The sequence below is a fragment of the Mustelus asterias genome, chromosome 3 (assembly GCF_964213995.1).
Source record: "Mustelus asterias chromosome 3, sMusAst1.hap1.1, whole genome shotgun sequence".
Lineage (NCBI taxonomy): Eukaryota > Metazoa > Chordata > Chondrichthyes > Carcharhiniformes > Triakidae > Mustelus > Mustelus asterias.
Window position 1 is genome coordinate 154,842,090 of NC_135803.1, and position 27,082 is coordinate 154,869,171.

General features: G+C 47.1%; 1 protein-coding gene across 2 annotated transcripts in view; it reads left to right on the forward strand.

Moving 5' to 3' along the window:
- The window catches only part of kbtbd12 (kelch repeat and BTB (POZ) domain containing 12), a 60,402-nt gene that overhangs the window by 13,342 nt on the left and 19,978 nt on the right, over nucleotides 1-27,082 (forward strand). For both annotated transcript variants that reach the window (XM_078209980.1, XM_078209981.1), the window contains 2 exons: nucleotides 6,811-7,081; nucleotides 23,081-23,231. In XM_078209980.1, the coding sequence (XP_078066106.1) occupies nucleotides 6,811-7,081; nucleotides 23,081-23,231 (422 nt within the window). The remainder of the gene's footprint in view (nucleotides 1-6,810; nucleotides 7,082-23,080; nucleotides 23,232-27,082) is intronic.

Here is a 27,082-nt window from a genome sequence, read left to right on the forward strand (position 1 = left end):
ATAAGAGCATGAGAAATAGGAACGAAGAACAAAGAGCAAAGAACAGTACAGCACAGGAAACAGGCCCTTCGGCCCTCCAAGCCTGTGCCGCTCATTGGTCCAACTAGACCATTCGTTTGTATCCCTCCATTCCCAGACTGCTCATGTGACTATCCAAGTAAGTCTTAAATGATGTCAGCGTGTCTGCCTCCACCACCCTACTTGGCAGCGCATTCCAGGCCCCCACCACCCTCTGTGTAAAAAACGTCCCTCTGATATCTGAGTTATACCTCGCCCCGTTCACCTTGAGCCCGTGACCCCTCGTGATCGTCACCTCCGACCTGGGAAAAAGCTTTCCACTGTTCACCCTATCTATCCCCTTCATAATTTTGTACACCTCTATTAGGTCTCCCCTCATTCTCCGTCTTTCCAGGGAGAACAAGCCCAGTCTACCCAATCTCTCCTCATAGCTAAGACCCTCCATACCAGGTAACATCCTGGTAAACCTTCTCTGCACTCTCTCTAAAGCCTCCACGTCCTTCTGGTAGTGCGGCGACCAGGACGGGACGCAGCACTCCAAATGTGGCCTAACCAGCGTTCTATACAGCTGCATCATCAGACTCCAGCTTTTATACTCTATATCCCGTCCTATAAAGTCAAGCATACCATATGCCTTCTTCACCACCTTCTCCACCTGTGCTGCCACCTTCAAGGATTTGTGGACTTGCACACCTAGGTCCCTCTGTGTTTCTAAACTCTTGATGGCTCTGCCATTTATTGTATAACTCCCCCCTACATTAGTTCTTCCAAAATGCAGCACTTCGCATTTATCTGGATAAATTGGCCAGTTGGCCATCCAGCCTCCTCCGCCAGTCAATAAGATCATGGCTGGTCTGATTGTGGCCTCATAGATACATCGAAGCAGGAGGAGGCCATTTGCCCCTTCCAGCCTGCTCCACCATTCATTTTGATCATTGCTGATCATCGAATTCAATATCCTGATCCCCTCCTTCCTCCCATATCCCTTGATCCCTTTAGCCACTGGAGATATATCTAATTTCGTCTTGAAATCAGACGTTTTGGCCTCAACTACATTCTATGGCCGTCAATTGCACACATTCGCCACCCTCTGGGTGAAGAAATTTCTCCTCACCTCAGTTTTAAAAGGTTTTTCCCTTATCCTCAAACGAGACCCCAATTCTGGACTCCCCCACCATTGGGATCAGGGATTAGGGGGAAAAGGTAGGAGAGGTGGCAGATGGAGTTTAATCCGGATAAATGCGAAGTGATGCATTTTGGAAGAAATAATGTAGGGAGGAGTTATACAATAAATGGCAGAGTCATCAGGAGTATAGAAACACAGAGGGACCTAGGTGTGCAAGTCCACAAATCCTTGAAGGTGGCAACACAGGTGGAGAAGGTGGTGAAGAAGGCATATGGTATGCTTGCCTTTATAGGACGGGGTATAGAGTATAAAAGCTGGAGTCTGATGATGCAGCTGTATAGAACGCTGGTTAGGCCACATTTGGAGTACTGCGTCCAGTTCTGGTCGCCGCACTACCAGAAGGACGTGGAGGCATTGGAGAGAGTGCAGAGAAGGTTTACCAGGATGTTGCCTGGTATGGAGGGTCTTAGCTATGAGGAGAGATTGGGTAGACTGGGGTTGTTCTCCTTGGAAAGACGGAGAATGAGGGGAGATCTAATAGAGGTGTACAAGATTATGAAGGGTATAGATAGGGTGAACAGTGGGAAGCTTTTTCCCAGGTCGGAGGTGACGATCACGAGGGGTGACGGGCTCAAGGTGAGAGGGGCGAAGTATAACTCAGACATCAGAGGGACGTTTTTTACACAGAGGGTGGTGGGGGCCTGGAATGCGCTGCCAAGTAGGGTGGTGGAGGCAGGCACGCTGACATCGTTTAAGACTTACCTGGATAGTCACATGAGCAGCCTGGGAATGGAGGGATACAAACGATTGGTCTAGTTGGACCAAGGAGCGGCACAGGCTTGGAGGGCCGAAGGGCCTGTTTCCTGTGCTGTACTGTTCTTTGTTCTTTGTTCTTTGAATGGGGATTAGAAAAATATCAGCCATGATTGAATGGCGGAGCAGACTCGATGGGCCGAGTGGCCTAATTCTACTCCTATGTCTTATGGTCTTATAGAAACATAGAAACATAGAAAACTACAGCACAAAACAGGCCCTTCGGCCCCACAAGTTGTGCCGAACATATCCTTACCTTTTAGGCCTACCTATAACCCTCCATCCTATTAAGTCCCATGTACTCATCCAGGAGTCTCTTAAAAGACCCTATTGAGTTTGCCTCCACCACCACTGACGGCAGCCGATTCCACTCGCCCACCACCCTCTGTGTAAAAAACCTACCCCTAACATTTCCCCTGTACCTACCCCCCAGCACCTTAAACCTGTGTCCTCTCGTAGCAGCCATTTCCACCCTGGGAAAAAGCCTCTGAGAGTCCACCCGATCTATGCCTCTCAACATCTTATATACCTCTATTAGGTCTCCTCTCATCCTACGTCTCTCCAAGGAGAAAAGACCGAGCCCACTCAGCCTTTCCTCATAAGGCATGCTACTCAATCCAGGCAACATCCTTGTAAATCGCCTCTACACCCTTTCAATCTTTTCCACATCCTTCCTGTAATGTGGCGACCAGAACTGAGCACAGTACTCCAAGTGGGGTCTGACGAGGGTCTTGTATAGCTGCATCATTATCCCTGGACTCCTAAACTCAATCCCTCAATTGATAAAGGCCAGCACACCACACGCCTTCTTAACCACCTCCTCCACCTGCGGGGCCGATTTTAGAGTCCTATGGACCCGGACCCCAAGGTCCTTCTGATCCTCTACCATACTAAGTCTTTCCCTTTATATAGTACTCCTTCATCCCATTTGACCTGCCAAAATGGACCACTACGCATTTATCTGAACAAGAACAAAGAACAAAGAACAATACAGCACAGGAACAGGCCCTTGGGCCCTCCAAGCCCGCGCCGCTCCCCGGTCCAGGATTGAATCCTGAATCCAGGATCCCCGCCCAATTTTCCAGCCTATCTACATACCAATATCCTATCCACCGAGCTGTCCCTCACAGCTACGATGCTTTGTTCATCACAACCTATTAACTCACCCCCACCCCCCCATTCCAGACCATGTGATCTCCAGGGAGAGGCGAAAACCCAGAGTGAAAACCCCAGGGCCAATATGGGGAAAAAAAATCTGGGAAATTCCTCTCCGACCCCCTGAGGCGATCGAAACGAGTCCAGGAGATCACACTGGCCCTGATCGGAAAATGCTTCCCAACCCTATTCATTTCCACTTCCACGAACACCATATGAATTCCCTGCCCCCGAGACAGGTTCCCAACTATCCGCAGTCTCGCTCTGTACTGGCACCAGCGAGATGATCATAGAATGAAGCCTTGAAACGAGAAACAAGGAACAATTGGCCCGCGCCGCTCCCTGGTCCAAACTAGACCACTCTTTTGTATCCCTCCATTCCCACTCCGTTCATATAGCTGTCTAGATAAGTCTTAAACGTTCCCAGTGTGTCCGCCTCCACCACCTTGCCCGGCAACACATTCCAGGCCCCCACGACCCTCTGTGTAAAATATGTCCTTCTGATATCTGTGTTAAACCTCCCCCCCTTCACCTTGAACCTATGACCCCTCGTGAACGTCACCACCGACCCGGGGAAAAGCTTCCCACCGTTCACTCTATCTATGCCTTTCATAATTTTATACACCTCTATTAAGTCTCCCCTCATCCTCCGTCTTTCCAAGGAGAACAACCCCAGTTTCCCCAATCTCTCCTCATAACCAAGCCCCTCCATACCAAGCAACATCCTGGTAAACAATCTGGGTTGAAGTCCATCTGCCACTTCTCCGCCCAGTCTTGCATCCTATCTATGTCCCTCTGTAACTTCTGACATCCCTCCAGACTATGTGTCGTCGGCAAACTTACCAACCCGGAAACATTCTTTCTGAATCTGTCCTGTCTAACCCTGTTAGAATTTTATATGTTTCTATGAGATCCCTTCTTGCTCTTCTAAACTCCAGTGAATATAATCCTAACCAGCTTAGTCTTGCCTCATATGACAGACCTGCCATCCCAGGAATCAGCCTGGTAAACCTTCGCTGTACTCCCTCTATATCAAGGATACCCTTCCTCAGTTCAATTCCACTTTTCATGTTTGGGCCAATGGGGACAGCTCTTTTCTTGTCTAGCTTATCTAACCCTGTCATAATCTTGTACACCTCCATCAAATCTCCCCTCAATCTCCTTCGCTTCAAGGTGAACCAGCCAGCTTCTGCAACCCAACCTTGTTGCTAAATCCCCTCACCCCCGGAACCACTCTGGTAAATCTCCTCTCCAGGATTCTCGCATCTTCCTGAGATGTGGTGACCAGAACTGGCTGCAAGACTCTGTTTGTGGCCTAACTAAAGCGCAGTGAGGAGGCAGTGCCTTCCCCTTCAAGGTTCATGAAGGGGAAGGCAGTGTGACCGATAATTTTCCTAAAATTTACCCTTCCTTTATACATCTTCTTCCTGTTCCTGTGAGGGAATGCCTGACCTCTTCTCAAAATTTGGCCCTCCCAGGGGAGGTGATGGCCTAGTGGGATTATCACCAGGCTATTAATGCAGAAACTCAGCTAATGTTCTGGGGACCTGGGTTCGAATCCTGCCACAGTGGCTGGTGGAATTTAAATTTTTTTTAAATCTGGAATTCAGAATCCACTGATTCCCGTGTCTGCTCAGTTTTGTTATGCATGGTTGCACAGTGGTTAGCACTGCTGTCTCACAGCACCCTGGATCTGGGTTCAAATCCCACTTGGGTCACTGTCTGTGCGGAGTTTGCACGTTCTCCAGTGTCTGTGTGGGTTTCCTCCGGGTGCTCTGGTTTCCTCCCACCATCTGAAAGATGTGCTGGTTAGGTGCATTGGCCATGCTAAATTCTCCCTCAATGTACCCGAACAGGCGCTGGAGTGTGGCGACTAGGGGATTTTCACAGTAACTTCATTGCAGTGTTAATGTAAGCCCACTTGTGACTAATAAATTAACTTCATATAATCTTATTTTCATTTTTTCCAATGCTCCCACATCCCGTTATGTGTTACAGAGAACAGAAAATTGCCCCGTATTCCGAGTGTGGTATGAAAAAAGGTTCTATTGATGTCAAACATAACTTCGTGGCACAATGGTTAGCACTGCTGCCTCACAGTGCCAGGGGCCTGGGTTCGATTTCTGGCTTGGCTCACTGTGTGGAGTTTGCACGTTCTCCCCGTGTCTGTGTGGGTTTCCTCCAGGTGTTCCGGTTTTCTCCTACAGTCTGAAAGACGTGCTGGTTAGGGTGCATTGACCCGAACAGGTGCCGGCGTGTGGTGACTAGGGGAATTTCACAGTAACTTCATTGCAGTGTTAATGTAAGCCTTACTTGTGACTAGTAAATAAACTTTACTTTCTCTACTTCTGAATTTGCTTCCTCGAGAAGTGAACCCCAGTGCTTTGTTTGCATTCTTAATGCCTAAATCCCTTTCCATCTCTACCCCATTTGGGATCTCCTTATTCCTTCCAGCAAAGCATACCACCTCACTCACATCGATATCTCTGAATGTTGTTCGGGTACCAGAGCAGAAACTCCAAAATATGCCATGAAGCCTAACTAGACCTAAACAGCTTTTCTATTTTGGCATTAGTGTGAGGATAGGATGTTTCACTCCAGGTGTGATTCTATTGACACACCAAGGAGCTTTTATCAAAACAAACTTTATCAAAACAAAAGTACAGTTTAACTATAATGAGTGAATTAGCTTAACTTTTATCAATTGAAATACCTGAATATATATAGAAAGAAATATATAGAAACCCTACAGTGCAGAAGGAGGCCATTCGGCCCATCGAGTCTGCACCGACCACAATCCCACCCAGGCCCTACCCCCACATATTTACCCGCTAATCCCTCTAACCTACGCATCCCAGGACTCTAAGGGGCAATTTTTTTAACCTGGCCAATCAACCTAACCCGCACATCTTTGGACTGTGGGAGGAAACCGGAGCACCCGGAGGAAACCCACGCAGACACGAGGAGAATGTGCAAACTCCACACAGACAGTGACCCGAGCCGAGAATCGAACCCGGGACCCTGGAGCTGTGAAGCAGCAGTGCTAACCACTGTGCTACCGTGCCGCCCCCGAACATGACAAGATACAATTCTTAACTGCTAACCTATCTCTACTAGTTCCAATTTTAGCAATAATCCTGTTATTGGTTTAAACTCCTCTTCAAAACCAGTTAACAAACAACACAGGCTTGAGTGCTTTTACTTGTTAACAGTCCTGGAGCCTTTGAACACTTCTGGAGAGAGAGAGACAGAGAGACACCTGTCTTCTGACATTCAAACAGCAGCCTCCAGAGAGAGAGAGACAGAGACAGAGATACCTCTTGTTTCTTTCAAAACCAGGCTGAAACAGCTTGCTTTCCTTGTAAGCTTAGTTACTCCCGTTAGCACATAGCCCTGTCTCTTGTCAATTGCCCTAATTCAACCCCATTCTGATACCCCAAGGGAAAAACCAAAAATAAACAAAAATGCATTAACTCAGATTAAAACAAACACCCCATTATCTAAAACCAATTTTTCTCCTGCATTCTCAGCAGGGAGCTGCCTGGTTTGCAGACAAACTGGCACCGTGTAAACCAGAGCTGAATTTTAAACATACCCCTCACTAGAAACATGATACAAATATATTTGGTAAAGGCGCAGTATCATCACAATGTGCTGTGGCAGAAATAATTCTCCACAATTATTCCTTCAATTTTAAGGTACCATGTTCGAGGGAATCAGCACTGGGAGAAGCTTTGCTCTGCTCCCTTCCGAGAGCTCTACACTGCGGGAACAGCCCACGGTAACCTGTACCTCATTGGAGGCCAGATGAAGCTGAAGGGTAAATACATGGTCACAAACTGCGTGGACAAGTACATCCTGGAGACGGGGCGGTGGAGGAGTGTGGCACCATTGCCCTTGCCTCTGGCATGTCACGCCGCAGTCACAATCCGCAACCAAATCTACGTGCTGGGTGGCTGGACACCACAGGTTAGGATGCTTGTAGAATGCTGCCAGCTGCTTTAGCATGCAAATGTTCTAACCATGACCAAGACGCAGTTCTTTGTCAGTTCCAACGCTCTGGGGGTATTTGGAATGAGCTTTGTACTGAAGGTGTTTCACATTGAAAGAAAAAGCTAATGTCCGCAATTTGCCATCAAGCCACTTGGACCAGATGGTTCAATCCCTGTCCTTACTGAGGAGACTTATCTTGACCAAGGCAGCGCTGGGTGAGTGATACAGATAACCCTCGTGTCCCCGGGCTGGGAAGATGACAATTCGAAGAGTCGAGTGTTCCATACTCTAACTGCCCTCTGAGTGAAAAGTTTTATTTGAATTCAATGACCTTCCTCTCCAAGATTGGTGTCATAGTCATAGAGTTTTACAGCAGAGAAAGAGGCCCTTCAACCCATCATGTCTGCACTAGCCATCAAGCATCTATCTATCTTAATCCCATTTTCCAGCACTTGGTCTGGAGCCTTGTACACTCCGGCATTTCAATGCTTCTTAAATGTTGTGAGGGGTTCCTGCCTCTACCACACTTTCAGGCAGATTCCCACCACCCTCTGGGTGAAAAGCTTTTCCTCAAATCCCCTCTAAATCTTTGCCCCCTGGTTACTGACCCCTCTACTAAAGTGAAGAGCTTCTTCCTACCTACCCTATCTATGTCCCTCATAATTTTATACACCTCAATCAGGTCCGCCCTCAGCCTAGGAACAAAAGAGTTGTCAGGGAGAAAATCGGACCTCTCAGGGACAAAGGAGGGGAATTATGCTTAGAACCCAAGGGAATAGGGGAGATCCTAAATGAATACTTTGCATCGGTATTCACGAAGGAGAGGGGCGTGTTAACCGGGAGTGTCTCGGAGGGAAGTGTTGACCCGTTAGAGAAAATCTCCATTACAAGAGAGGAAGTGTTAGGTTTTTTAGGGAACATTAAAACTGACAAAGCCCCAGGGCCTGATGGCATCTATCCTCGACTGCTCAGGGAGACGAGAGATGAAATTGCTGGGCCTCTGACGGAAATCTTTGTCACTTCTTTGGACACGGGTGAGGTCCCTGAGGATTGGAGGATAGCGAATGTGGTCCCGTTGTTTGAGAAGGGTAGCAGGGATAACCCAGGAAATTATAGGCCGGTGAGCTTGACGTCCGTGGTAGGGAAGTTGTTGGAGAGGATTCTTAGAGACAGGATGTATGTGCATTTAGAACGAAACAATCTCATTAGTGACAGACAGCATGGTTTTGTAAGAGGGAGGTCGTGCCTTACAAATTTGGTGGAGTTTTTCGAGGAAGTGACAAAAACGGTCGATGAAGGAAGGGCCGTGGATGTCGTCTATATGGATTTCAGTAAGGCATTTGACAAAGTCCCACATGGCAGGTTGGTTAAGAAGGTTAAGGCTCATGGGATACAAGGAGAAGTGGCTAGATGGGTGGAGAACTGGCTTGGCCATAGGAGACAGAGGGTAGTGGTCGAAGGGTCTTTTTCCGGCTGGAGGTCTGTGACCAGTGGTGTTCCGCAGGGCTCTGTACTGGGACCTCTGCTCTTTGTGATATATATAAATGATTTGGAAGAAGGTGTAACTGGTGTAATCAGCAAGTTTGCGGATGACACAAAGATGGCTGGAATTGCGGATAGCGAAGAGCATTGTCGGGCAATACAGCAGGATATAGATAGGCTCGAAAATTGGGCGGAGAGGTGGCAGATGGAGTTTAATCCGGATAAATGCGAAGTGATGCATTTTGGAAGAAATAATGTAGGGAGGAGTTATACAATAAATGGCAGAGTCATCAGGAGTATAGAAACACAGAGGGACCTAGGTGTGCAAGTCCACAAATCCTTGAAGGTGGCAACACAGGTGGAGAAGGTGGTGAAGAAGGCATATGGTATGCTTGCCTTTATAGGACGGGGTATAGAGTATAAAAGCTGGAGTCTGATGATGCAGCTGTATAGAACGCTGGTTAGGCCACATTTGGAGTACTGCGTCCAGTTCTGGTCGCCGCACTACCAGAAGGACGTGGAGGCATTGGAGAGAGTGCAGAGAAGGTTTACCAGGATGTTGCCTGGTATGGAGGGTCTTAGCTATGAGGAGAGATTGGGTAGACTGGGGTTGTTCTCCTTGAAAAGACGGAGAATGAGGGGAGATCTAATAGAGGTGTACAAGATTATGAAGGGTATAGATAGGGTGAACAGTGGGAAGCTTTTTCCCAGGTCGGAGGTGACGATCACGAGGGGTGACGGGCTCAAGGTGAGAGGGGCGAAGTATAACTCAGACATCAGAGGGACGTTTTTTACACAGAGGGTGGTGGGGGCCTGGAATGCGCTGCCAAGTAGGGTGGTGGAGGCAGGCACGCTGACATCGTTTAAGACTTACCTGGATAGTCACATGAGCAGCCTGGGAATGGAGGGATACAAACGATTGGTCTAGTTGGACCAAGGAGCGGCACAAGCTTGGAGGGCCGAAGGGCCTGTTTCCTGTGCTGTACTGTTCTTTGTTCTTTGTTCTTCTCTGCTCTAAGGAAAACAACCCCAGCGACACCAGCCTCTCTTCATAGCTGAAACACTCCAGCCCAGGCAACATCCTGGTGAATCTCCTCTGCACCCTCTCCAGTGCAATCACATCCTTCCTATCGTGTGGCGACCAGAACTGCACACAGTGCTCTAGCTGTGACCTATCCAGTGTTTTGTAGCTCTATCATAACCTCCCTGCTCTTATAGTCTCTGCCTCAGTTCATTAAGGCAAGTATCCAATATGCCTTCTTAACCATAAATAAAAGCAAATTACTGCGGATGCTGGAATCTGAAACCAAAAGAGAAAATTGCCGGAAAATCTCAGCGGGTCTGGCAGCATCTGTAAGGAGAGAAAAGAGCCGACGTTTCGAGACCAGATGATCCTTTGTTAAAGTTTTGACAAAGGTTATCAGGACTCGAAACGTCAGCTCTTTTCTCTCCTTACAGATAAACATTGGCATAGACTGGCGTGGGGCTTAGTTCTGAGCTGGATATTCTATATAGTTCTTTGATTTGATTTGATTTATTATTGTCACACGGATTAACATACAGTGAAAAGTATTGTTTCTTGCGCGCTTACAGACAAAACTAAAGAAGGAACGGAGAGAGTGCAGAATGTAGTGTTACAGTCATAGCTAGGGTTAGAGAAAGATCAACTTGATGCAAGGTAGGTTCATTCAAAAGTCTGACAGCAGCAGGAAAGAAGCTGTTCTGGGACATGACCTCAGACTTTTGTATTTTTTTCCCGACGGAAGAAGGTGGAAGAGAGAATGTCCAGGGTGCGTGGGGTCCTTAATTATACTGGCTGCTTTGCCAAGGCAGCGGGAAGTAGTTCAATGATTAAGGTGGGAGATATCCATGGAATTTTACTCCAGCAGGAGTTGGGTTGCCTAGGTGCTGGAAAAATCAGACAATACACCAGAAATTCAATAATTAACTAATGACCTTCCTTGTATTTGAATATAATTGGAAAAACCAAATGTTGTGGCAGTTATACTGCAGGACCAGGCCAACAGAAAGCAAGAAAAATAGTTCATCTTATTTGATTCATCGACATGAAGACAGCTGTGGCTACTTATATAAATCCATTTCCAATTCCCTTTCCGCACCTAGTGGTGCACCAAGACAGACTTTTGTCTGTTTCCATAGCTAGTAATTCCAATGATGTGCAGGTTAGGTGGATTGGCCGTACTAAATTGCCCCTTAGTGTCCCAAGATGTGTGGATTAGATGGATTAGCCATGGTAAATGTGTGGGGTTACGGGGATAGCGTGTGGTGGAGGGCTTGGGTAAGATACTCTGTCAGAGTTGGTGCAGACTCGAAGGGCTGAATGGCCTCTTCTGCACTGTAGGGTTTCTATGATTCTATGATTCCATAATCCATAGCTAGTAATTCCAGCAACGGGTTGCTAGTTTGTCGCCAGGGATTTATAGCTTGAAGGATGTCACTCCACACCAAGCGTGGATGACCAGGAGTCTCTCCCACTCTTACCGCCAGCCATTGGTGTGTTTGGAAGGATTTTGCAGGTTGACACTCGACCTGTTTGGCCACATTATGAAGGCACCTTCCTCGGCCATCAAGTTCTGGGGTGGGAATCGAACCTGGAGCTCCTGGCTCAGAGGCAGGGACGCTATCCACTGCGTCACAAGATCTCCACTTAGTTATAAACACAAGCATATGACTCTGTAGGAAGAGGATGAGCCTGGAGTCTGCAATAGAGCATCGAAAGCCCCTCCAACTTCTCCGAGGGGCAGTCCCAGCTGCAGGGATATCTTCTCCACCTCCAGCCTGTGAGAATACAATCTGAACCAACATGGTGATAAATGATGAGTGAATAGCTGCTGGAGAGGCTTGGGCACGGTGGCATCCTCCAGTGCCCTCCTCGCTTGAGTGGCTGTGAAGGTGATAGCGTCAGGATCACTGTCAGTCTGAACAGCAGTGTCCCAGGCCTTTGGGATTTTGGGGGGACGAGAATGCCATCTGCTCCCTGATACCTTTCCAAACAGAGAAACAGAGTCTCAGCACGCCTCAAAGACACCTTTAATTTGCAACAGCCGAGATCACAAATATTCGGCTCTTTCATGTGGCACAGTGGTTAGCGCTGCTGCCTCGCGGCGCCAGGGATCTGGGTTCGATTCCCGGCTTGGGTTACTGTCTGTGTGGAGTTTGCACATTCTCCCCGTGTCTGCGTGGGTTTCCTCCGGTTTCCTCTCACACTCCAAAGATGTGCAGGTTGGGTAGATTGGCCATGGTGGATGCACAGGATTATGGGGAATGTCCTGGATGTGATGCTCTTTCAGGGAATCAGTGCAGCTATAATAGGCCAGGAGGCCTCCTTCTGCACTTTAGGGATTCGATGGTTACCTTCGATGGATACTTTATAAAAGACACCATATGGAATTCTCCCATTGTGAGACAAAGTGAGGTGTTGGACAACTCTGGAAGCACCTGTCCCACTGACCAGAACAGCAATATCCCACACCAGATTCTTCTCTTGGAACCTCATTTATTATGTACAAGCTAGATGTCAACAACCCAGAGGAAAAAGGCTAGCAGTCTCAAAAAGTAATCTGTTCCTTGGTTCAACCAGTCTCACCTCCCGCTCTGAGCCCATCACCTGCGAAGTGCCCATTCCACCCATGGACCTCTACTCACTGCCTCTGGTGTCTTCATCCATCCCCTTCCAGTAAACGATGCGGGATTCCTTTGAACCCTTTCCTTGTGAGCTTTTCTTGCAGCTTTGTCAGGGTCCAGTTTCCCTCCTCTCAGTCTTCCCTCTGCAATAACTCAGAAAGCCCGACTGGAAAAGAACATAATTTATTACGGAATGCAAAGTAAAACCACTGCTGTGGTGTACACACACTAGTCCCTGCCTGGGACTACAGTTCAGCAGGCCCAGTCCTGGACCTGCCTTATAAAGGGTTCAGACAATGAGGTGGCTGAGTGAGTCCCGCAGCACAATCCTGTCCACGTCGACACTGCTGTGTGGCACTGGGTGGATGGACATCCCTGTACTCCCCAACCCCAGGCACAGTACTGATCTGATTCAGTGACACAGGAATGTCCATGGGTCCAGCACCAAGGTGCTGTCCATGAAGAACAGCCTGGCGTGGAGATAGAGGAAGGAACCAGATTGCCAGTCATAGAGTCACAAAGCACAGAAAGTGGCCCTTCGGCCCATCATGTCTGCTCCAGCCATCAAGCACCTCTCTTTTCTAATCCTATTTTCCATCATTTGGTCCATAGCCTTGTATGCTATGGCGTTTTAAGTGCTCACCTAAAGCTTTTTAAAGTTTAAAGTTTATTCATTAGTGTCACAAGTAGGCTTACATTAACACTGCAATGAAGTTACTGTGAAAATCCCCTAGTCGCCACACTCCAGCGTCTGTTCAGGTACATTGAGGGAGAATTTAGCATGGCCAATGCACCCTAACCAGCACATCTTTTGGATACTTCAGATGCTAAATGCTTCTTAAATGTTGTGAGGGTTCCTGCCTCCAACACCGTTTCAGGCAGCGAGTTCCAGATTCCCACCACCCTCTGGGTGAAAAGGTTTTCCTCAAATCCCCTCTAAATCTCCTGCCCCTTCCTTAAATCTTTGCCCCCCTGGTTATTGACCCCTCTGCTAAGGGGAAAAGTTTCTTCCTATCTGCCCCATCTATGTCCCTCATAATTTTGTACACCTCAATCAGGTTTCCCTCAGCTTTCTCTGCTCTAAGGAAAACAACCCCAGTCTAACCAGCCTCTCTTCATTGCTGAGACGTTCCAGTCCAGGCAACATCCTGGTGAATCTCCTCTGCATCCTCTCCAGTGCAATCACATCCTTCCTATAGTCTGGCCACTAGAACCGCACACAGTGCTCTAGCTGTGGCCTAACCAGTGTTTTATACAGCTCCACCATAACCTCCCTGCTCCTATATTCTATGCCTTGGCTAATAAAGGCAAGTGCACTCACCTCGATGTCTCTGGTGAACTGAGGACTGTCTTGTGCATTCCACTCTTTAGCAATTGGGTTCAGCGCCAATATTAATTCCCATTGGTGTGACACAAGATTGGAAGGCTTGATTGGTTCATCAGGTTGATACCGGAGATGAGGGGTGTAGATTATGAGGAGAGATTGAGCAGATTAGGTTTGTACTCGTTGGAGTTTAGAAGGCTGAGGGGTGATCTTATAGAGGCATATAAGATAATGAAGGGGCTGGATAGGGTAGAAGTGGAGAGATTCTTTCCACATAGAAAGGAAACCAGAACTAGAGGGCACAGCCTCAAAATAAAGGGGGGGTCAGTTTAGGACAGAGTTGAGGAGGAACTTCTTCTCTCAGAGGGTGGTGAATTTCTGGAATTCTCTGCCCACTGAAGTGATGGAGGCTACCTTGTTGAATATGTTTAAGTCACGGATAGATGGATTCCTGATCGGTAGGGGAATTAAGGGTTATGGGGAGCAGGCGGGTAAGTGGAACTGATTCACTGATCAGCCATGATCTTATTGAATGGCGGGGCAGGCTCGAGGGGCTAGATGGCCTACTCCTGCTCCTATTTCTTATGTTCTTATGTTCTTATGCCGGCAAGTAGCTGTTTTAATGATGGGTGAGTTTGCAAGCTCACCATAAATGAGACAATACCGTTGCGCAATGCTTAGCCCGAAGGAGAAAGAGGGGAGTGACCATGAAATCCTGGCAGAGGTGGCAGGGAGGCCTTCCTCAGGAAGTGACAGCTTTATCTAGAACGGTTGAGGACTCGGGGTCTGTACTCGCTGGAGTTTAGAAGGATGAGGGGGGGATCGTATTGAAACTTACAGGATACTGCGAGGCCTGGATAGAATGGACGTGGAGAGGATGTTTCCACTCGTAGGAAAAACTAGAACCAGAGGGTACAACCTCAGGCTAAGGGGACGATCCTTTAAAACAGAGATGAGGAGGAATTTCTTCAGCCAGAGAGTGGTGAATCTGTGGAACTTTTTGAAGCAGAAAGTTGTGGAGGCCAGGTCATTGAGTGTCTTTAAGACAGAGATAGATAGGTTCTTGATTAATAAGGGGATCAGGGGTTATGGGGAAAAGGCAGGAGAATGGGGATGAGAAAAATATCAGCCATGATTGAATGGCAGAGCAGACTCGATGGGCCGAGTGGCCTAATTCTGCTCCTATGTCTTATGGTCTTATAGAAGGGACTGTACCTTTGCTGGGGCTGAAGTGGCTCACGGTTATCCCAGAATGCAGAAGGATGGGGTGTTTTTTTGTCCACCTCAGCACTGAGCTGAAACTACGCAGAGAAATAACTCTCTTGTTTTATCTGGCAACCAACCAATTAGATAGCTACAAATCATCTTGACATTTCAAAGTCATTCCTTCATGATTATTAAAAACCAGTTGATGCAAAACACTGGCCCATTCCAGGATCAGGAAACAGGATGTATCTGTGGATCTGCACAGGTGGTTTCCCTGTGGGGTGGCACGGTGTCACAGTGGTTAGCCCCACAGCGCCAGGGACCCGGGTTCAATTCCTGGCTTAGGTCACTGTCTGTGCGGAGTCTGCACATTCTCCCCGTGTCTGCGTGCGTTTCCTCTGGGTGTTCAGGGTTCCTCCCACACTCCAAAGATGTTCAGGTTCGGTGGATTGGCCATGCTAAATTGTCCCTTAATGCCAGGGGGACTAGCTAGGGTAAATGCATGGGGTTACGGGGATAGGGCCTGGGTGGGATTGTGGTTGGTGCAGACTCAATGGGCTGAATGGCCTCCTTCCGCACTGTAGGATTCTATGATTCTATGACATCCAGACCGAGCTGGCTGGGGGAGCAGTGACCACCTGTGTTAAAATGGACATATGCTAAGTTGCATTTTTGCCACATTACGTGGCTCTGAATGAGACCTGTGCTGATGTAAACATTTTGGAACCGACCCCGGTTGCTCAGCGCTGTGTGGGACACTATTTCACACTGATAATCCTGGGAGAGAATTGTGTTAATTATACAACCATGTTATACAACAAGATATTCACAAAACACATGGTGGGTGCGAGGGTGAATCCAATCCCAATGGCATCGAAACAAAGTACGCAATCAATGTCGTGAAGCAATCTGCTTATTGTCTTTCTGATGGAATCATGCCAATAAAACACAATACATCAATTCACCCAGTCCGCATAGCAATGTACAAAGATCAGTAAGATCTGAGTGTACAAATACATTCCACATGTGAAAATCTCCATTGAAATTCTCACTTATGCACTTTTTGCTAATCTTCCTTCTGCAATAGAAATAAAATAGATGGAACAACTACCTGGCACTCGGATGGAACTTCATTAAGAACAGAAGAACATAAGAACCTAAGAACTAGGGGCAGGAGTAGGCCATCTGGTCCCTCGAGCCTGCTCCGACATCCAATAAGATCATGGCTGATCTTTTTGTGGACTTAGTTCCACTTCATAGAAATCATAGAATCCCTACAGTGCAGAAGGAGGCCATTCGGCCCATCGAGTCTGCACCGACCACGATCCCACCCAGGCCCTACCCCCACATACTTACCCGCTAATCCCTCTAACCTACACATCCCAGGACTCTAAGGGGCAATTTTTTTTTTTTTAACCTGGCCAATCAACCTAACCCGCACATCTTTGGACACTTACCTGCCCAGTCACGATAACCCTTAATTCCTTTACTGTCCAAAAATTCACATTTCTTTGCCTTAAAAACATTCAATGAGGTAGCCTCACAACTGCTTCACTGGGCAGGGAATTCCACAGATTCACAACCCTTTGTGTGAAGAAGTTCCTCCTCAACTCAGTCCTAAATCTGCTCCCTCTTATTTTGAGGCCATACCCCCTAGTTCTAATTTCACCCGCCAGTGGAAACAACTTCCCTGCTTCTATCTTATCTGTTCCCTTCATAATTTTGTTTGTTTCTATAAGATCTCCCCTCATTCTTCTAAGACAAGGAACTAATCATGAGACAAGATAGTGGTGAGGGGAAGGGGCAGAATTGGGAGGAATGGGCGCATGGGACTGAGGGAGAGAGACATAGCCAGTGGGGGGTGGGCGGGTTTGGGGACAGACAGCTGGAATAGGGGACGTAGAGGGACACTGGCCCATTGCTGCATTGTGGGGCTGGAGGAGAAGTGATGGTCAGTTTGTGCATGGGGGAAATGGGGAAATGGCTGCATCTTGTTGACAAGGCAGTGTGCAACCCCAGAGAAATACTCCTGGCAGGGGTAAATGCCCAATCTTTTTTAGGTTTAAGTTTATTTATTAGTGTCACAAGTAGGCTTACATTAACACTGCAATGAAGTTACTGTGAAAATCTCCTAGTTGCCACACTCCGGCGCCTGTTCGGATACACTGAGGGAGAATTTAGCGTGGCCAATGCACCTATCTTTGGGACTGTGGGAGGAAACCGGAGCACCCGGAGGAAACCCACGCAGACACGGGGAGAAAGTGCAAACTCCACGCAGACAGTGACCCCAAGCCGGGAATCGAATCTGGGTCGCTGGCACTGTGCAGCAGCAGTGCTAACCACTGTGCCACCATGCCGCTGATCTGAAGATTAATGGAATTAAAATGAGTGACAGAGTCGGTAATTGAGAAAAAAGCTTCAGCGAAATTGACAGCAGCTGCTATATAAATCCAGCTCCACTTGGCTGAGGAACACAGGTAACTCTGGTGCCAACACGGAAACTGGCAGTGCCTGCTGGATTTCTAATGAGTCCAGTAGAATTACCAGTTCATCTGTCACTTCCAGCTGCCGACTGAACAAAACCAGTTAGAATCATAGAATCATAGAATCTATGGCACGGAGACAGGCCCTTCAGCCCAAACTGGTCCATGCTGACCAAAATGCCCATCTAAAACTAACTCCATTTGCCTGCATTTGGCCCATATCCCTCTAAACCTTTCCTATCCATGTATCTGTCCAAATGCCTTTTAAATGTTGTCAATGTCCCTGCCTCAACCACTTCCTCCGGCAGCTCATTCCACACACGTCCCATCCTCTGTGTAAAAATGTTGCTCTTCGGGTTCCCATTAATTCTTTCCCGTCTGAACTTAAACCTATGTCCTCTAGTTCTCGAATCCCCAACCCTGGGAAAAAGACTGAGTGCATTCACCCTATCCATGCCTCTCATGATCTTAAACACCTCTATAAGGGGCGGCAGGGTAGCACAGTGGTTAGCACTGCTGCTTCACAGCTCCAGGGTCCCGGGTTCGATTCCTGGCTCGGGTCACTGTCTGTGCGGAGTTTGCACATTCTCCTCATGCCTGCGTGGGTTTCCTCCGGGTGCTCCGGTTTCCTCCCACAGTCCAAAGATGTGCGGGTTAGGTTGATTGGCCAGGTTAAAAATTGCCCCTTAGAGTCCTGGGATGCGTAGATTAGAGGGATTAGCGGGTAAAATATGTGGGGGTAGGGCCTGGGTGGGATTGTGGTTGGTGCAGACTCGATGGGCCGAATGGCCTCCTTCTGCACTGTAGGGTTTCTATGATAAGATCACCCCTCAGTCTCCTACACTCCAAAGAAAAAAGTCCTGGCTTGTCCAATCCTTCTCTATATAACTCAGTCCCTTGAGTCCTGGCAACCCCCTTGTAAATACCTTCTGCACTCTCTCCAGTTTAATAACACCTTTCCTACAGCAAGACAACCAAAACTGAACGCAATACTCCAGGTGCGGCCTCACCTATGCCCTGTACAACTGCAACATAACTTCCCAACTTCTATACTCAACGCCCTGACTGATGAAGGCCAGCATGCCAAAAGCCTTCTTCACTGCCCTATCTACCTGTGACTCCACCTTTAGAGAATCATGCACCTGAACTCCAAGGTCCCTCTGTGCCACTATACTCCCTACTTCAGGCTCGTTTGGGTCAGTTTGAACTGTGTTTTCCTTCTGGGACAGGGGGCACCTCTTTCTGCCTAATCTAACCGATGGCACTCAGGCTAACTGTGCAGCATGCCCTCCAGCGGCCCTGGCTGGCATTGACCAGCTCAGTATTACTCAGGGATTCACAATCTGTGTACAGTTTGGGTCCCCTTATTTAAGTAGTAAGAAGTCTCACAACACCAGGTTAAAGTCCAACAGGTTTATTTGTAGCAAACGCCACTAGCTTTCGGAACTGGCTGTTCCCCTTCGCCAGGTGGGTGGGAGTTCTGGGCACAAAGACACAAACTCAATTTACATGAATAATGATTGGAATGCGAGTCTTTACAGCTAATCAAGTCTTAAAGGTACAGACAATGTGAGTGGAGAGAGCATTAAGCTCTTAAGATATTAAGAAAGAGGATGTGTTGGAGCTTCTGAAAAGCATCAAGTTAGATAAGTCGCCGGGACCGGATGGGATGTACCCCAGGCTACTGTGGGAGGCAAGGGAGGAGATTGCTGAGCCTCTGGCGATGATCTTTGCATCATCAATGGAGATGGGAGAGGTTCCAGAGGATTGGAGGATTGCGGATGTTGTTCCTTTATTCAAGAAAGGGAGTAGAGATAGCCCTGGAAATTATAGACCAGTGAGTCTAACCTCAGTGGTTGGTAAGTTGATGGAGAAGATCCTGAGAGGCAGGATTTATGAACATTTGGAGAGGTATAATATGATTAAGAATAGTCAGCATGGCTTTGTCAAAGGCAGGTCATGCCTTACGAGCCTGATTGAATTTTTTGAGGATGTGACTAAACACATTGATGAAGGAAGAGCAATACATGTGGTATATATGGACTTCAGAAAGGCATTTGATAAGGTGCCCCATGCAAGACTTATTGAGAAAGTGAGGGGGCATGGGATCCAAGGGGATATTGCTTTGTGGATCCAGAACTGGCTTGCCCACAGAAGGCAGAGAGTGGTTATAGATGGGTCATATTCTGCATGGAGGTCGGTCACCAGTGGAGTGCCCCAGGGATCTGTTCTGGGACCCTTACTCTTTGTGATTTTTATAAATGACCTGGATGAGGAAGTGGAGGGATGGGTTGATAAGTTTGCTGATGACACAAAGGTTGGAGGTGTTGTGGATAGTGTGGAGGGATGTCAGAAGTTGCAGCGAGACATTGATAGGATGCAAGACTGGGCGGAGAAGTGGCAGATGAAGTTCAACACAGATAAGTGTGAGGTGGTTCATTTTGGCAGGTCAAATAGGATGGCGGAATATAATATTAATGGTAGGACTCTTGGCAGAGTGGAAGATCAGAAGGATCTTGGGGTCCGAGTTCATAGGACGCTCAAAGCAGCTGTGCAGGTTGAGGGTGTGGTTAAGAAGGCGTATGGTGTACTGGCCTTCATCAATCGAGGAATTGAGTTTAGGAGTCATGAGATAATGTTGCAGCTATATAAGACCCTGGTCAGACCACACTTGGAGTACTGTGCTCAGTTCTGGTTGCCTCATTACAGGAAGGATGTGGAAGCCATAGAAAGGATGCAAAGAAGATTTACAAGGATGTTGCCTGGGTTGGGGAGCATGCCTTTTGAGGATAGGCTGAGGGAGCTCGGCCTTTTCTCCTTGGAGAGACGAAGGATGAGGGGTGACTTGATAGAGGTGTATAAGATGTTGAGAGGTATTGATCGAGTGGATAGTCAGAGTCTTTTTCCCAGGGCTAAAATGGTTGCCACAAGAGGACACAGGTTTAAGGTGCTGGGGAGTAGGTACAGAGGAGATGTCAGGGATAAGTTTTTCACTCAGAGGGTGGTGGGTGCGTGGAATGGGCTGCCAGCAATGATGGTGGAGGTGGATTCGATAGGGTCTTTTAAGAGACTTTTAGATAAGTACGTGGAACTTAGTAAGATAGAGGGTTATAGGTAAGCCTAGTAATCGCTAAGGTAGGGACATGTTCAGCACAACTTTGTGGGCTGAATGGCCTGTATTGTGCTGTAGTTTTTCTATGTTTCTAAGCACAGGTTAAAGAGATGTGTACTGTTTCCAGACAGGAAAGTTAGTGAGATTTTACAAGTCCAGGCAAGTTGTGGGGGTTACAGATAGTGTGACATGAACCCAAGATCCCGGTTGAGGCCGTCCTCATGTGTGCGGAACTTGGCTATCAGTCTCTGCTCAGCGACTCTGTGCTGTCGTGTGTCGTGAAGGCTGCCTTGGAGAACACTTACCTGAAGATCAGAGGCCACTTCCACTTCTCCAGCTTCCACCCTGAACACGTTAAAGAAGCCATCCCCTACGGACAAACCCTCCGTGTACACAGGATCTGCTCAGATGGGGAGGATCGCAACAGACACCTCCAGATGCTGAAAGATGCCCTAATAAGAACAGGATATGACGCTCGACTCATCGATCGACAGTTCCGACGCGCCACAGCCAAAAACCGCACCGACCTCCTCAGAAGACAAACACGGGACACGTGGACAGAGTACACTTTGTCGTCCAGTACGTCCCCGAAGCGGAGAGGCTACGACATCTTCTCCGGAGCCTTCAACATGTCATCGATGAAGACGAACATCTCACCAAGGCCATCCCCACACCCCCACTTCTTGCCTTCAAACAACCGCACAACCTCAAACACACCATTGTCCATAGCAAACTACCCAGCCTTCAGGAGAACAGTGACCAAGACACCACACAACCCTGCCACAGCAACCTCTGCAAGACGTGCCGGATCATCGAAACGGATGCCATCATCTCACGTGAGAACACCATCCACCAGGTACACGGTACATACTCTTGTAACTCAGCCAACGTTGTCTACCTGATACGCTGCAGGAAAGGATGTCCCGAGGCATGGTACATTGGGGAGACCATGCAGACGCTACGACAACGGATGAATGAACACCGCTCGACAATCACCAGGCAAGACTGTTTCCTTCCTGTTGGGGAACACTTCAGCGGTCACGGGCATTCGGCCTCTGATCTTCAGGTAAGCGTTCTCCAAGGCGGCCTTCACGACACACGACAGCGCAGAGTGGCTGAGCAGAGACTGATAGCCAAGTTCCGCACACATGAGGACGGCCTCAACTGGGATCTTGGGTTCATGTCAGATTCATGTCACACTATCTGTAATCCCCACAGCTTGCCTGGACTTGCAAAATCTCACTAACTTTCCTGTCTGGAAACAAAACACATTTCTTTAACCTGTGCTTAATGCTCTCTCCACTCACATTGTCTGTACCTTTAAGACTTGATTAGCTGTAAAGACTCACATTCCAATCATTATTCATGTAAATTGAGTTTGTGTCTTTGTGCCCTGTTTGTGATCAGAACTCCCACCCACCTGACGAAGGAACAGCCAGTTCCGAAAGCTAGTGGTGTTTGCTACAAATAAACCTGTTGGACTTTAACCTGGTGTTGTGAGACTTCCTACTGTGTTCACCCCAGTCCAATGCTGGCATCTCCACATCCCCTTATTTAAGATAGGATATAATTGCAATCAAAGTTGAGTCAGAAAAGGTTTACTCGACTGATTTCTGGAGTTGGGGGAAAGGTTGGACAGGTTTGGGCCTGTATCCATTGGAATTGAGAAGATTAAAAGGTGGTCTTATTAAAATATATGAGACCCTGAGGGGACCAGACATGATAGATGCTGAGAGAATGTTTCCCATTGTAAGCGAGACTAGAATTAGGGGAAACAGTTTAAAAATAGAAGGTCGTCCACTTAAAAAGATGAGGAGAATTCTTTTCTCTCAGAGGGTCGTGAATCTTTGGAATTATTGTCCCCAGACAGTGGTGGGTGCTGAGTCGTTGACAATGTTCAAGGCTGAGTTAGACAGATTCCTGATTGACAAGGGAGTCAAGGGTTGTGGGAGGCAGACCGGAAAGTGGAGTTGAAGCCACAACCCGATCAGCCATGATCTTATCTAATAGCAGAGGAGGGATGAGGGGCCGAATGGCCTACCCCCTCCTCCTAATTCATAGATTCAAACTGAGGGAGAGAGACCAAATCATAGAAACCCTACAGTGCAGAAGGAGACCATTCAGCCCATCAAATCTGCACCGCAACAATCTCACCTAAGCCCTATCCCCATAACCCCACATAGTTACCCTGCTAATCCCTCTAACCTATGCATCCCTGGACACTAAGAGGCAATTTAGCATGGCCAATGCACCTATTCCGCACATCTTTAGACTGTGGGAGGAAACCAGAGGAAACCCACGCAGACATGGGGAGAACATGCAAATGCCACATAGACAGTGACACAAACTGGGAATCGAACCCGGCTCCCTGGAGCTGTGAGGCAGCAGTGCTAACCACTGTGCCACCCGTGCCGTATCCTAATGGCCACGCTATTGGCAACAATCGAGAACTGAGGCTTGCCACTAATTCCTGGGCTGTATTTACTGTGCGTTGTCTGCTAATGAACTGCAATTTTGTTGTCTTTTCCATTTGCGATAGGCAGTGGAACAGACTGTTCCCACCAGTATTAATTGGCACGAATTAATGCATTTTCTATCGCCGGTCCTTGTATGTATTTATCAACACTAGTGCCCCGTTTGATTAATTAGGTTACATTCCCGGGAATATTGATCCCATTAATGTGCTTTTGATTTCCTGGCTGTCTGTTGTTTTTGTTCTGCAGACAGATTATCCGGATGATGAACCTGATAGACTCAGTAGCAGAATGTTCCGATACAACCCAGGCAGAGATAAATGGACAGAATGTGGGCCCATGGAGTTCTCCAAGTATCGTTTCAGTACAGCTGTTCTCAACAATGAGATTTATGTTTTGGGTAAGGAATTGGGGAGGGAGTTGGGTTTGGGAATCGATGGGATTTCCAGCTTTGACACAGCAAGCATCCAAACGGTAGAGTGCTCGGGCTTTGAGTTTCTCCACATTTAATTTGAGGATGTGAGTTACACTAGCAGGACAGCACTTGTAACCCACCCCTGCTTGTTGTATGAGGAATGGTTGAGGACTCTGGGTTTGTACTCATTGGAGTTTAGAAGGATGAGGGGGGATCTTATTGAAACTTGCAGGATACTGCGAGGCCTGGATAGAGTGGACGTGGAGAGGATGTTTCCACTAGTAGGAAAAACTAGAACCAGAGGGCACAACCTCAGGCTAAAGGGACGATTCTTTAAAACAGAGATGAGGAGGAATTTCTTCAGCCAGAGAGTGGTGAATCTATGGAACTCTTTGCTGCAGAGGGCTGTGGAGGCCTGGTCATTGAGTGTCTTTAAGACAGAGATAGATAGGTTCTTGATTAATAAGGGGATCAGGGGTTATGGGGAAAAGGCAGGAGAATGGGGATGAGAGAAAAACATCAGCCATGATTGAATGGCAGAGCAGACTCGATGGGCCGAGTGGCCTAATTCTGCTCCTATGTCTTATGGGTGCCCTGCAACCATTGAGAGTTGACCACGTATTGTAAGACCTGGAATCATGTATTGGTCCAGATGTATAGAGTAGAGATACTGGATCTCCTTCACTGAAGTTTGTTTGTCAACCTGTTGGGTTTTGATAGGAACCACATTTGGATGGATTGCCTCTGCACCTATGCAAGCCAATGTCTAATAACTCTACATGGCTGCCTAGGATCGAACTTCACAACTCAGAAGCTTTGTGATGAATGCTATGGTGCTAGCCTGAAAGAAAATAGAGTATTTGGTAATATACTGGAGGCTTTTAACATTCCCTGTCAGAATCCACCCAGACAATCATATTGAGCTGTTGGATAGGTTGGTTTAGAGATATAAGCAACAAATACAATTATACTGTATACACAGACATCCCAACAGATCGCCTGATGAGGGTTGGCACTGCTGCCCCACAGCTTCAGGGACCCTAAAAGGTCCTAAAAGCAGAATACAGGGAGCAAGAAAGAAAGTTAAGAAATCGGACCTCAAAGGTAGTGATCTCAGGATTACTACCGGTGCCACGTGCTAGTCAGAGTAGAAATGAGAGGATATATCGGATAAATACATGGCTGAAGAGATGGTGTCAGGGGGAGGGTTTCAGATTCCTGGGGCATTGGGACCGGTTCTGGGGGAGGTGGGACCTGTACAAATTGTACGGGTTACACCTGGGCAGGACTGGGACTGATGTCCTTGGGGGAGTGTTTGCTTGAGCGGTTGGGGAGGGTTTAAACTAATATGCCAGGGGCTTGGGAACCTATGTAAGGAGTCCGAGAAGGAGGGAGCAAGGATAAAATGTGGTGAGAAGGTTCCAACTACATCAAAAATCAGGAAAAAAGTTAAAAGGAAGGAGAACTCAGGAGATGTTATTAATGGAAATGTTAGAATTCAAAAAGAAGGTACAAAAACTAGCATAAGTGCACTTTATCTGAATGCTCGTAGCATTCGAAACAAGGGTAAATGAGTTGACAGCACAAATCATTGCGAACGAGTATGATTTGGTGGCCATTACAGAGACATGGTTGCAGGATGGTCACGACTGGGAGTTGAATATCCAGGGGTATCAAACTGTTCGGAGGGACCGACAGGAAGGTAAGGGAGGTGGTGTAGCTCTGATATTTAAGGATGATATCAGGGCAGTAGTGAGAGATGATATAGGTTCGATGGAAAAAAGGTTGAATCCATTTGGGTGGAAATTAGAAATAGTAAGGAGAAAAAGTCACTGATAGGCGTAGTCTATTGGCCACCAAATAATGGCATCATGGTGGGGCGAGAAATAAACAAAGAAATAACTGATGCATGTAAAAATGGTACAGCAATTATCATGGGGGATTTTAATCTACATATCAATTGGTCAAACCAGGTCGGTCAAGGCAGCCTTGAGGAGGAGTTCATAGAATGTATCCGCGATAGCTTCCTTGAACAGTATGTAATGAAACCGACAAGGGAGCAAGCTATCCTAGATCTGGTCCTGTGTAATGTGACGGGAATAATTAATGATCTTGCAGTTCGGGATCCTCTTGGAAGAAGCAATCACAGTATGGTTGAATTTAAAATACAGATGGAGCGTGAGAAGGTAAAATCCAATACCAGTGTCTTGTGCTTAAACAAAGGAGACTATAAAGGGATGAGGGAGGAGTTGGCTAAGGTAGACTGGGAGCAAAAACTTTATGGTGGGACAATTGAGGAACAGTGGAGGACTTTCAAAGCGATCTTTCACAGTGCTCAGCAAAAGTATATACCAGTGATAAGGAAGGACTGTAGAAAAAGAGATAATCAGCCATGGATATCTAAGGAAATAAAGGAAGGTATCAAATTGAAAGAAAGTGCACACAAAGTGGCAAAGATTTAGTGGGAACCTAGAGGATTGGAAAATCTTTAAAGGTCAGCAGAAAGCCACAAAAAAAGCCATAAAGAAAAGTAAGATGGATGATGAGAGTAAACTCGCTCAGAATATAAAAACAGATAGCAAAAGTTTCGACAAATATATAAAACGAAAAAGAGTTGCGAAGGTAAACATTGGTCTTTAGAGGACGAGAAGGAGGATGTAATAACTGGAAATGAGAAAATGGCTGAGGCATTGAACAGGTATTTTGTGTCGGTCTTCACAGTGGAAGACACAAATAACGTGCCAAAAATTGATGACAGGAAGGCTATGGCAGGTGAGAACCTAGAAATGATCATTATCACAAAAGAGGTAGTGTTGGGCAAGTTAATGGGGCTAAAGGTAGACAAGTCTCCTGGTCCTGATGGAATGCATCCCAGGGTACTAAAAGAGATGGCGGGAGAGATAGCAAATGCACTAGTGGTAATTTACCAAAATTCGCTGGACTCTGGGGTGGTTCCCGCAGATTGGAAAACAGCAAATATGACGCCACTGTTTAAAAAAGGAGGGAGACAAAAGGCAGGTAACCATAGGCCGGTTCGCTTAACTTCTGTAGGAGGTAAAATGCTTGAATCTATCATCAAGGAAGAAATAGCGAAACATCTGGATATAAATTGTCCCATTGGTAAGACGCAGCATGGGTTCATGAAGGGCAGGTCATGTTTGACTAATTTGGTGGAATTCTTTGAGAACATTACATGTGCAGTGTAGAATGGGGAACCTGTGGATGTGGTGTTTCTGGATTTCCAGAAGGCATTCGACAAGGTGCCGCACCAAAGACTGCTACATAAGATAAAGGTGCACAGTGTTACGGGTAATGTATTAGCATGGATAGAGGATTGGTTAACTAACAGAAAGCAAAGAGTGGGGGTAAATGGGTGTTTTTCTGGTTGGCGATCAGTGACTAGTGGTGTGCCTCAGGGATCAGTGTTGGGACCGCAATTGTTTACGATTTACACAGGTGATTTGGAGTTGGGGACCAAGTGCAGTGTGTCAAAATTCGCAGATGACACTAAGATGGGTGGAAGAGCAAAGTGTGCAGCGGACGCTGAAAGTCTGCAAAGAGATATAGATAGTCTAAGTGAGTGGGCGAGGGTCTGGCAGATGGAGTACAATGTTGGTAAATGTGAGGTCATCCATTTTGGTAGGAATAACAGCAAAATGGACTATTATTTAAATGGTAAAAAATTGCAGCATGCTGCTGTGCAGAGGGACCTGGGTATCCTTGTGCAGGAATCTCAAGGAGTTGGTTTGCAGGTGCAGCAGGTAATTAAGAAGGCAAATGGAATTTTGTCCTTCATTGCTAGAGGGATGGAGTTTAAAAACAGCGAGATTATGTTG